This window comes from Gallus gallus, chromosome Z, assembly GCF_016699485.2.
Source record: "Gallus gallus isolate bGalGal1 chromosome Z, bGalGal1.mat.broiler.GRCg7b, whole genome shotgun sequence".
NCBI classification, from domain to species: domain Eukaryota; kingdom Metazoa; phylum Chordata; class Aves; order Galliformes; family Phasianidae; genus Gallus; species Gallus gallus.
The window spans coordinates 23,371,355-23,384,564 of record NC_052572.1 but is presented as its reverse complement, the minus strand read 5'-3'; the positions used below and the strand labels follow the sequence as shown (position 1 = coordinate 23,384,564).

At 36.6% G+C, this 13,210-nt stretch overlaps 1 protein-coding gene across 3 annotated transcripts in view; it reads right to left on the bottom strand.

Annotated features, from left to right (window-relative positions):
- The window catches only part of AP3B1 (adaptor related protein complex 3 beta 1 subunit), a 162,198-nt gene that overhangs the window by 107,148 nt on the left and 41,840 nt on the right, over positions 1 to 13,210 (bottom strand). For all 3 annotated transcript variants that reach the window (XM_003642955.6, XM_015277631.4, XM_015277632.4), the window contains exon 7: positions 9,305 to 9,487. In XM_003642955.6, the coding sequence (XP_003643003.2) occupies positions 9,305 to 9,487 (183 nt within the window). The remainder of the gene's footprint in view (positions 1 to 9,304; positions 9,488 to 13,210) is intronic.

The following is a 13,210-nucleotide window of genomic DNA, read 5'->3' as shown; positions in this document are numbered from 1 at the left end:
TGGATGGAAGGGAGGACCTGGGAAACTACAGGCCGATCAGTCTGACTTATAGCATCTCTTTGTTTCAGTGATATTCACGCACCAAAAATGGTGACAAATTTTTTCTGGTGGTAGAGTCATACTGGAAAAGCAGGTCTGCAATCAGGCCTAACTCTAGTCTTCTTGTCTGGCATTTTTTTTTAACCATAAACTGGAACAAACATATGGATACACAGTCAAAAAGCAGAACAATCCAAGATAATTTGAAATTTTGGGTAAAGTACTTCACGTTCCTTCAGAGGTATGCAATAAACCAAATCAAAAAGCATGCAGTCTCAGACTCAAGAGACTACAGCATCCTCACTGCAGTTACATAGGTGTTCTTCAGAGGAAAAATTAAGCAAAGGCTTACTTTTTTGAAAAGGGTCATAAAAAGGTTTATTTTGCAACTTTTTTTTGCAACTAGTTTGAAGAAACCTTGATATAACAATGATATAACAATATAACACACAAGGTAGTAGGCAAAGAATTTCCTATGGACAGATGCTCAGAACAAAATTTATTAATATTCTGGAATTCAAGATGACCTCTAAGTACGTAGATAATATTCATTTCACATTGCATACAGAATTTTACATGATTATTTAAAACAGAAATTACCAAAATTAAAGCTAAAAATTTGAATAGCTTGAATAGGACATAGGCTGACAGGGGTTTGGTATATCTGATATTTAAATTGAAAATGATTAGCAGTTAAACAGTTAATATCAAGTTTTCCATAAAAGCATTTCAGTATTTACCACCAATAAGTCAATGATCTAGATAGATATAAACACAATTTTAACAACTTATTTGCAAAAAATCACTAGAAAAGATGTCTCTTATCCTACATATAAGTAACAACACACCTTCATTCTGAGTCAAGAAGGTAAGACCACAGCATTGGATGGATTACACAGGAACTCCTTCCAGAGAAAGTTATGAGAAAAGCAGTGGTTACTTTCTTAATTTCAGCTGACACAGATGTCCTATAGAATTTACCTACACAAGTTCTACCCACTGCTCCAATTCCACAGCAAGATACTTTGGGTAACCACAGCAACACACTTTGTTGCAAAGATAGATGTCATTTTTATCTACAGATTATAATTCTGTGTCAGCAGTAAATGCTTGATGAAGTAGATCAAATTAGAAAACTCATGTGGCTGAAATCTAACCCTTCCTGTCCCTCCAAGTATTATTCTGACAGATCTATTCCCTTAGAAACACTAGTCCTAACACAGGAGAACGGAGGAAGAAAATGTAAAGAAAGAAAGACAATAATGCTTGCTATCAGTGAGAGAAGAAGCTATTTTCAGTGGTCATGAAATACAAAGACTAGAAAGTTCTCTTTAGAATTTGTTTAGAACTCTGTTTTCCCTAATTTACTTTAAGTCACTTTTATTTTTTGTTATAAATCTATGCTCTAAGTTACTCTTCTTTTGTTATGCACTAAAACTGGCACCACAGTCAAATGGCTAACCAGTCCATGTTACGTCCCAATTACTTCACCAAATATCTTCCAATAAATATAAACGATATCGTACATTAACTCCTCCTCAAGTATATCTGTAAGAACCTAGTTAGGGAGTACTCTGGTGAGAAAGGAAACAGCTGAATCCAGAATTCTCCAGTAGAGATGGACATGGTAAGAATGGAAGAAATAAGCAGCATAACATATGCACACCAGCTCTCTGAAATACGCTTAATCTTTTGACTTTATCGGCACATGTACATCTCCTAAATCTAGGAGGTAGTTTTAATTTGCATCTGGAGAGAATATTTTTAATAGAAGCTGAAAATGAGATTACTACTTTTGATCCCTGGGAAGTATAATCCTGTGGCTTCAATCTTTTGGTGAAAGGGGAAGAAAAAGGTATTGAAAAAACTACCACCTAATAAAACCACACAGCACAAACAACTAAGTGAAGCTTCTGTAACATCTACAAAATACTGTGGGTTGCTTTGAAAGTAATGCTTCCTATTTTATCATAGAATGGCCTGGGTTGAAAAGAACCTCAAAAATCATCTAGTTTCAAACACCCTGCTGTGGGCAGTGTCTCCAACCACCAGACCAGGCTGCCCAGAGCCACATCCAGCCTGGCCTTGAGTGCCTCCAGGGATGGGGCATCCACAGCCTCCTTGGGCAACCTGTTCCAGTGTGTCACCACCCTCTGTGTGAAAAACTTCCTCCTAATATCTAACCTAAACTTCCCTTGTCTCAGTTTAAAACCATTCCCTCTTGTCCTGTCACTACCCACCCTCATAAACATCCATTCTCCCTCCTGTTTATTAGCTCCTTTCAAATATTGGAAGGCCACAATGAGGTCTCCCTCTTGAGAAGCTGCCTCTTCTCCAAGCTAAACAAGCCCAGTTCCCTCAACCCTTCTTCATAGGAGAGGTGCTCCAACCCTCTGATCATCTTAGTGGCCCTCCTCTGGACCCATTCCAAGAGCTCCATGTCTTTCTTGTACGGGGGGCCCCAGGCCTGGACGCAGTACTCCAGATGGGGCCTCATAAGAGCTGAGTAGAGGGGGACAATCACCTCCCTCTCCCTGCTGGCCACCCTTTTTTTAATGCAGCCCAGAACACAGTTGGCCTTCGGGGCTGCAAGGGCACACTGCTCCAGCCTGTTCAGGTCCCTCTGGATGGCTTCCCTTCCCTCCAAGTATCAACTGCACCACTCAGCCTGGTGTCATCTGCAAACTTGCTGAGGGTGCACTCAATGCCATTGTCTGTGTCACTGATAAAGACGTTCAAGAGCAACAGTCCCAATACCAAGCCCTTAGGGAAACCACTTGTGATCGGCCTCCACACAGACACAGAACTGTTGATCACAACTGTTTGGCTGTGACCAGCCAACCAGTTCTTAACTCACTGAACTGGCCCTCTTTCAAATCCATACCTCTCCAATTTAGAGAGAAGGATGTGGTGAGGGACCATGTCAAGGGTTTGGCAGAAATCCAGATAGATGACATCCATCACCCATCCCTATCAGCGATAGATGATGTTGGACCACAATGTCAGTCAGATGCTGGTGGTATAGCAGTAGAGGCTGAACCTTCCTACTAGTGTTCCATTACATTTTGTTGCTCTGCCACTGATGGCAGCAGAGGAGCAGTCTGACAAAATGGTATCTGACACAGAAGTGCATATGAAGTAAAGATGTGTCATCAAAGTCCTCCATGCGGAAAAAATTGCATCATAGACATTCATCAGTGCTTGCTGAGTATTTATGAAGTCCAACAAAGTGACACTGTGGGTGGTGTGTTTTAGCAGAGGCAACAGCAACACGAAAGACAAACCACATTCTGGATGACCATGCACAGCTGACCTAGCACAACATGAAGAGCATCTCATTCAGTTAATCTGCTTAAATTGGCAGATTACAACTAGGGGACTATGTACAGAGCTGAATATTGGCCTTAACGTATTGGAAATGGTGGTAGCAAAGCTTGCACCAGGTGTGTCCCATGGATGCTTACACAGGAACAGAATGCAACACCATAGCAAGTTTGTCAGGATCTACTGAACCAGGGCAAAATTGAAGGTGACAATTTCCTGGACAGCATCATTACTGATAACGAGATGTGGTGTCAACACTATGAGCCAGAGTCAAAGCAGGAATCCACGGAGAGGTGACAAGTCAATTCTCAAGAAAAAGTTCAAGACACAGCCCTCAGCTGGTAAAGTGATTTGCAGTGCCTTCTGGGATAGGAAAGTGGTGATCCTTCTGGATTTCCAGGAACCTGGCCAAACCATCAGTTCTGACTTCTGCACTGCACGCTTGAATTTCCAGAGTCATGCCATAGAAGACACCTTTCTCTTGTAACGCAGTAACACAAGGCCCCACACCAGGTTGAAGACAGTGGAGCACACTGCCAATCCTGGTTGTATTCATCTACCGCACCCACTGCATAGTGGGTGCAGATTTTTCAAGTGTGGCACACAGGCTCTTGTTCATTGCATAGCTAGAGGTGGTGACTACTGAAAAAGAGCATTTTGTTGCTGAGAATTTGCTCTACTAAACAGTGTTGCTCTTTGTATCTGTTGTAGTTTCCACAGAAATAAAAAAGAGGCATTACTTTCAGAGCAACCTACATCTATCTTGATAAATTATTCCTAAAAGATTAAATGCTATTCTCAATATTTCTTAAATATGTTTGACTGTCTATAGCTCCTTACTAATCTTCATTTAATAATGATTTACAGGCAGAATATTTTTAAAGTACTTTAGCTTGTTTTATTTTTATCACTTTACCTAGGCAATTCACCTAGCTAAGAGTACATTGCCAACCTGAATATACCTTTCCCTTCTTCTGTTCTCAGCATTGCAAAGTAGGATTTAGGACTTTTATTATGCTCTCAACAGAACTGATTCAGAATACTCTTTATAGAATACTACAAAAAGTTAAGGACAGACAGTATTCCTTATATGCTCTGACGGGATCATTATTATTTACACTACTGTTCCTTAGATGTGCAACTCAACATGGAGAATAATAAAGATATTTAGAACAGTGCTAAACACTTACAGCAGCCTTAATACAGCCATTTCACACTGGATTCCATCATGCATAACCATAACCTTTACAGAATATGCTAAGAATTCATAACTGTAATATACTAAGAAAACACTGGAAGAGCAAGAAACATTTTAAAGCATTTAATAAAAAGAATGGAGGTCACAGAGTGGTGGAGTCTGGAAGGAACCTCATCTGGTCCAACACTCTGTTGGACAGTCAGCTTGAGAAGATTAGTTAGGACTGTGGCTTTTGCATACTGCCAGGGACAGTGTGTTCTGACATTTGATCACTTCCACAACAAAGATGTTTTTTCTTGTTCAGAGAGATACTATTACACAAGGTAATGATTCACAGTCTAACATATACCATAAAATTTATGTTCTTATGCAATACCTGAAAGAATCTGATACAGTCATTTCAAGTTAAAAAAAAAAAAAAAAGTAAATTGAACCATTAGAAAACACTGTCAGCATTCACATTTTGCCTTCAGTGATATCCTCATGTACTCAAGCCTGATGCGAAATAGAAAACAAAGGAAGCCCTAAAAGAGGGGAGACTTGAGAGAGCCTGCTGTCCAAACTTCCCCACTATCTCTGTCTTAATCTAAGAAATTCAACATCTGACAACTTCCACCTTTGTTACTGTTTGGTGTTTAGTGGAAGTGCTCAGCAAACTACGGAACAACAGTGAATTTCCCCACTATCACTTGTAATGTCCTAAAACTGCAAGAATCCAAATTTTTAAACCTAGATAACACAAGAAAAATAATGCTTATACAGTGCAAGCCAAAACAAGAATAGGTTCCACTTAGGTGGAAGCTAAATTGTTCCTAAGGTGCACGCTTCTGAAAAGTGAAACCTTGGTAGATTCTCACAGAGAAAGCAAAGGCACATCTATTTCAAAAAGCATTCTCTTACCAAGTAGAGACTTATGCCCCTAACCATGCAAATTCTACAGTTCTCTCCTTCCCCCAGCAAAGGAACCAGTATCAGAAGACTGTGTTCAAATATGTTGGTATCTTCACTGGCAGAAACAGCTTCTTGTTTTTTGAAATTAATATAAAAACTGTAAACAAATATCCAGAGTAGAAGAAATTAGTCCAAACTATTAAGGGTAATTAAGTAATTAAATGGCCTTAAACTTAAACTTTTTTGTAGGTGACAAATACTGATAGATATTTGTCTGTCGGACAACAAGTGCCAAAATTCTCATAGCCTTACTAGGATAGATCTTCCCTTTACCTGATGACCATAAAAACTAAATCATACGAAGTTCAATAGGTCTTGACACAGGAGTCCTGTATCTACAATGAAATCTGCTTCATATGTTAAGTGCTATGGAAAACATTTTTAATATTGAACATTGTGGTATTTTACCCAAGGAAAAGATGCAATCTGTTTTTTGCAAGAGTAATCAAAATATTCTATATCCCACAAATTAAACATGAGTTAATTTATTTATGTTCCCTTATATCAACTCTATTAAGCTTCAATGTTGAAAAATTCTCAAAAAACGAAATAATCGAACTTGGGGAAAAAAGGAAGTAAAGCTGAGATTGCATGCTAAGCATACAAATGAGCGTTCAAAATAAACAAAAAGCACAATTTTATTCAATATTTTGTCTGAGCTGGAAATCATTTCTTCTTTTTTTTTTTTTTTTCCTGTTACTCCTTCAGAGCCAGGCTATTTTCCATGACTCACAGTTTTGGATATACACATTGAATAACTTGCTATTTTTCTCCTGGAAGTCTTTATTCTCTAAGATCATTTTTTCTTCAGGCTTCATTCCCATCCCCGACATCCCTATCACTGACTCCAATCTCAACTTGTAAGTGCCCTGGGTTGAGTGATGCTTTAATAATTCATTGGATTAATAATCCTAAAAATGGAAACTTGAAAACCTGGGACATGACTGTTGTAAGTATTAGTTTGTAAGTAATTTCACTGATTGAAGACCATGAGTAATCTGAATTGGGTAATCTTTCTCTTTTTTTTTTTTCCCCCCCAAATCTTAATTGAATATCAACAAAGCTAACTTCTGAAATCTGCAACTGTCTGAAATAAAGCTAACTAGCCCTGAGCCTCAAAGGTGATACACTCACTTGGTGGTGGAGAGCTGAAGGAGTCAGTGCCTCCCATCACACTTGTTTCACCGCTAAAACAGAGACAGCTGCACAGCTTTAAAATCTGTTCCTGAACTGCCAGACTACAAGACCACACATCCATGCAAGCCAACGGCAACTTCGTTTTAAGTATCTCCATGTATTATACCCTAAGGTGTAATGGTTGAAGTTCTATTTACAAACAATGGTTCCAAAAACTTCGAGGAAAAGAGATGGGCAAAAAATTCAAACTGGCATAAAACATGCCACTACACAGAAAATGGCTTAAATCATCCTTGCTCAACTGTTCTGGGAAGAAACTGTCACTGCAGGGTGAGTGACTTGTTCTCTTTAAATTTAATACTTGTTAAAGTTGGAGAAAATTGGAAAAAAAAGGTTACTAATAAACAAGTAACTACTTCAAAACCTCCAACATTTCAAGACTTGCAGTGAAGCAATGACATTCTTCACAGCATTCATGATCAGAATGAAAATCCTTCAGAGAAACAAAAAATATGAATGTAAAACTAAGTACTCTTGCTTAATGGGTATTAATGCTATTAAGAGTTTTGCAACAATTTAGAGAAACTGGTTAAAGATAGATTTTTCTGTGTAGCTGATAGTTGTTAGAAATATTTTAGGGATAAAGCGCAAGAAAAGAAAATGTTAAACAATTACTTGCTGAGAATTAGCTCAAATTGAACAAAAGAAGCATGTTTCTCAAAAAGTAAGGTAAATTTTAGTGAATAAAAATGCAAATATGCATTTTAGCAGTCTTGAATTTATTAATGTGATAGGTTTAATTTCCATTTTCCTGCATCAGCTTTATTTATAAAGTGTCGTGCCCTATAAATGTGCTGTTATTTTCTATAGTCAAGCACCCTCTTAACAAATCTTCTCATTAATATGTAAATTTAAAGTCAATCGGTCTTCTCCCTGACAGCGCCATGAATTCCTAGTGCACTGTATAATCGGCTTTGACTTGGCATCCACTATTTATCATCAAAGATGTCAGTTAGAAAAATTATGTAAAATGTGCTGCAATTGATATGACTGCAATCTACTTTGTCAACACTTAATTGTTCCTCAAATCGTACATTTACATATAAACAGCCTAAATACTGATCCATAATGATGCAAATAAACTAAATTAAAAATCTCTTTTACTGCACAAGATGCCCTGTTGTATGATGTGTTCATTTAAGAACCTATTTACAAAGGCATGCTTTTCAGCCAGCCCCAGAAAAAAAAAAAATCTGCTAATTTAATTGCTGAGTAGGTAGACAAACTAAATTTTGCACTGAAGCTCATAAAAGAAGTAACAAAGTATTATTAATAAAATACCAGAGATGAACAATTTTAGGTTGACATAGGTGGTACAGTTACATGAACCTTTTAAATTTGTATAATAGAAGTCATAGCAGTAACTGTCATCCATCTGGTCTCAATGAAAGAAAAGTACATTACAGTCTGAAAGAAGCCTAGTACTATCAAAACCTCTAAGCTCAATCAAAGACATGAGGTCATCTCCTCCTCCTCTCCCTGCATCTCATCACCAACTAAAATTGGATTAAATTAATCGCAAAACCGTACCTGCAGGTAAAGTGAATTACTGATTTTGATTCTTTAAAAAAAAAAATTGAAGTTCCAGGGTGAAGAATGCAAGTAGCTTTCTTTCAACAAGCAACAAGGGGAAGACATTCTGTCTCAAATACTTCAGGAAAACAAATTACTCAAGTGTCTCATCATCTAAAAGGCTTTCCATAATTTAAGGAATCTTAAGGAAAGATGTGTTCTTATAATTTCATTTTCACCTGAAATGAAATCAATTGATGCAAATTTCTGCAGGCTCTGGACTCACCTTATGTTCACTACAAATAAGTACACAGACATCCTTTTATGTCACTGTAGAAAGTTCATCTTCCACTAACACAAAATATCACACATATCAATGAATATATACACCTTTAAGTATGAATTAGTTTAAAATTAAATGGTAAAACTTCACAGTAGTATCGCTCCAACCCTGTACAATAAACACAAGCAGAGTTGTAGAGCAATTTCATACTGCTCTTTGCAGATGTATTCTCTTTGCATCAATTTCTTGAGATCTTTCGCTGTTGGAAGCGTGGGATTTTTACTTTGAATATCCATTTTTCTTAAGTTTAAATAAGGGCGTACTCATATTTACGTAATGAAAATGAAAATGTCAGAAAATATTTATACTACACACTTAAAAAAAAAAAAGCATGCATGTATCCATGCAGTCTGAATTTATTATTACAGTACTTCAGCTCTGTCCAGTATGCTGTAATATTAAGTACTTATATGTAAAATGGGTCAATTTCAGAACAGAATGGTAAACTTTTCTAATGCTGATCACATAAAATTCACAGCAAAGAACGATCTCACTCAAAACAATGAAAAAATTGGACACACCCGGGGTAAATTACAACAGGTGAGAGCCTGCAAAGCAAATTTTCATGGAAGCCAGTGTAGCAAAAGCCTTGACTCAGTGAAATCTCCAGGACTTATTCATTTGGTTTCTAATTTTATTAAAATCTGCATTTAAATGCCTCTTAAAAACTAAGTATATGCAAAATTTTAAGTAGTTCAGAATTTAAACACATAAGATAATTAAAAGATCCACAAACTTACCGTCTTCCATGGGCTTACAAACTGTGTACGTGCATATCGAGTTAACATGTGGATTATAACAACTTGACCCCATTCTTCTACATCAACCAGCAGGTTACAGAGCTTTCGGTAGTTCTTGTGAATCAAATCTATTCTATCTGGACACACTTCCTCAAATGCCATCACAACGCTGCCAGCTACCAGCTAGAAAACAAAACATAAACCAGAAGGTCAGTATTCCTTCTACAGTTCACCCAGAAGTGAGAATCTGAATTAATACTGGCTACTCTCAGCATTTTAAGATAGGCTGAATTTTGAATTGCTTCTTTTCAAGGAAAAAAATAACAACCAACAATGACAAAAAAAAAAAAAAAAAAAAAAATTAGGCCCACAGAAAGGTATCTTATTTTTTTTTTAAATGGAGTAGTAATATTGGAACAGAGCAAACATTTGCCGTTTGAATTACACACATAAATCTTAGCTCTCAGCTCTTTAGACACAGTGCTATGTAAGCATTCTTCTTCTTACAGTTATAGTTTCCAAATAAATTATCAGAAAACTTGCCATTAACTCAAAAATAACAGGACATAACAGCAAAGTATAACAGAGCAATGTGCCCGACAAAGTCTATTTGGATTCTCTTAACAACACTGGCATGATCAAACTAAAGATGAGCTGAGTAAGTTTTCCAGCACTACTGGGATCTAAACTTCTCTCTTGATATGGCCAAATTAACTGCCATACAAAATTTCTTCTTAGCATTTCATGAATACACTGTGTAAAAAAAAAAAAAAAAAAAAAAAGCATAAAAATTAGCAATTACAATACAGAGATATATTAATGTTTTTCCTCAGAGTACAAGAATTTCTGCATGTTTTCAACACTTGGAAAAAAAAAAAAAGAAAAACAGAACAGTTTTAAAGTTACAGAAGCGGATCACTTATGCCATGTTATGACCTTACATATTTTGATCCCATAAAAAATGAATCTTTATATACACACAGAGGTCCTCATAGAGAGTATGATTATAAATACAGCTTTGTTTGCAAGAGAAAATGAAATAGATTCTCAGTGTTCTAACACTTTAAGGCTTATTCAAATATCCTTACAGTTTTGTTTTTTCTTTTAAAAATAAAGAAAGGAAATCCCTTTTCTGGTTGCTGTTTAATATTAGGCAGCAAGTTACTTTAACTGCAGGAAAACCACCAAAGCTGACTATGCATTACAGAGACAAGTCATTGTGTGCCTAGATTTTTTTTTTCCTCTAATGCTTTAATTAAGATTTGTTTTGTGTCAAAGTACATGTTAAGTCAAGTAAGTAAAATGATGAGACTTTATATGAAGCAGCTGATATGTATGCAGTTGGCATGCATGCAGTATAGCCTTCTGGCAGCAAATTAATGTCATATTCTATCTGAGCACTTGGGATCTGCATTTCAACCTCTAAAATTTCCCCAATGACTTAAAGTAAGCAATTAAATAGGAGTGCAGTTTATTGAAATGGTACTTTTTGAGAAATATTAAATACAATGATGTTCATATGTTACATTTTTCTCCCTGTATTTGGCTGACATTTGGTTTATTAGTATGTGCCCAACATTACAATTGAAAGAAAACAGCTCAGAATATAGTCTTGCTATTATGCTAAACAAGTTACAGGCTCTGTGGGGATTTTATGAATTACCAATAAGAATAAACGTGAAGTTGCATTTATTGCCTCCAGCTCCATCCACATACTGGTACCTGCTGGTCCCAACACGTACACAATTCATTCTAGGGAGTAAAATCTCATTATTTGATAGAGCTAAATAAAAACATTTAACACCTAAAATAATTTTATAGTTTTGCTGCATCACAAAAAACAGTAAGTTGATGTTATTGTTCTACTGAGTTATCTTCTTAGCAACCTTCTGCATTAAGCTCCTTTGTCATTAAAAGACAATGCCAGTTTACATTTAGGTGTGGAACCTGAGTGGATATGTAGCTCAACAGAACACAGTGGTCAGCTCCAGGCAAACGACAGTGTGATAAAGCACTTTAGTGTGATAGTGTGATGGCACTTTGAGTCCCCAGAGACTTTTTTTTTTCCCCACCAACTCACAGACTCTGTTATTATGGATATTCCACACTTCCATACAGTCTACTGTTTCTTGACAGGTTTGAAATACAAGAGGGAAAAAAGAGGGAGGGAAAGAAGGAGACATGCACAGATTTATGACTGTAAAAATATTTGCAGCCTAACATTTACACATCTTAGGATCACAGGTGAAGGACAATACACACGCTGGTGTCTGACTGGAGTTCTAGCACAGTTACCTTGCTTCTTACTGCTACTAGTGCTGTACTCAAGTCATTCTGTATTTCTCTTCTATTTAAATATACTTTGAAAGCTGATATAAAATAATTTATTTGTGTTCAGACTTAAAAGATCCAAACAACACGACCACAGGCAGAATAGATACCTAAAAATAGATTCCTAAATCAGTTTAAACTGAGATGTTTTACCAAAAGACTATTCACTCCCTCTTTCTTGAAGAACAGTGACTGTTCCATTCTCAGTAGTCCACCGAATCTGGAGAACTACACACTTGTCAGTTCCTTTGCAATTCACAGGCTGGAAGAAAGTTTTAAAACTTATGCTGGGACATAGAGGTGATGCAGAACAATCTGTGCCTTCCTTCTGCAAGAGGGGGAGCAGTGACAGTGAACAGACAACGTGGCATCATCTCACAAGAACAGCACAGTATTTTAGAAAGCTCCGTTACTGGGAGTAAAACACAACCGAATACAAAGAAATAGCCAACCACTCTGAAATACAGGAATTTGAGTTCATTATTTATTTCCATTCACATCAGTAACCCACTCGACTTTACAGTGAGAATGCTGTCACTTGTGAACACTTAAAAATACTAAAGATTTGAACATAGATTATGGGATGCAAGAGGTGCACCAGATGAACAAGAATTTTATTCCTGTATTGAGCCTCTGGTTTTAGAATTGCAGGAATTGCCATACAACACACGTTACTTAACACCTTGCCCCCCTACCCTTATAATTGCATTTTCCTCAATTAAGTTTTCCATTTTAAGCGGGGGGAGAAAAAAAAAAGTGAGAATATAAAATAAATGGAACATGGATGTTGTAGCTAAAGGATTTATGTGAGAGGATTTCCTAATGCTTTCTTAATATGACATCGTTTTAGCTGATACCGTTACCCCAATAGTATGATCCCACTATACATCTAAACACCAGAGGAACAGCTTATAATATCTGTTTATTAAATGCTCAACATTCCATAAAAATATTTAGAATTAAAACAAAATGATCCAATCAGAATATAAAACTGAAAAATATTAGTTTCCAAAAAACAGTCAGTTAATTTCCATCTCACTGTGTCAATAGCAGCTTTTTGTGTAAGGATAAAATATAAATCACTCCAACAAAACTAGCAATGAGCTCATAAAACTCACATGCTGCTTTCCATTTATGTATTTTTTATATTAAAGCAATAAGCATGCTTCATTTGTCTTCCACTGGTTGCCACATTTTTCTGTGCTGTTGCTATGAACTTCAGCCATTAGCTGTGCTCCAAGGTAAACTACATGAACCATCAACAAAAGTGACACCCAATCTATGGAGTTCATATTTTCTCCAGATTATCTATGCTAGTTGACAAGCTGGTAATGAAAAAAATCACACTAAGCAAATGGTTCCTCTAATAACAATAAATTTTCTATAAAATTATGAAGGGTACAAAACGTTTCCTTGCATCTATTTTGTCATGAATTCTAATTAATGCTGCGAAAACCTGAGAGTGCTGGGTCATCACAAGAAGTACATCCAGGTTTGATTGATAATATAGTGCAAGTTGGCCTATGCTGCCAAGATTCTTCTCTCTTAAATTAATGGCCACCCCACCTGCCCTAA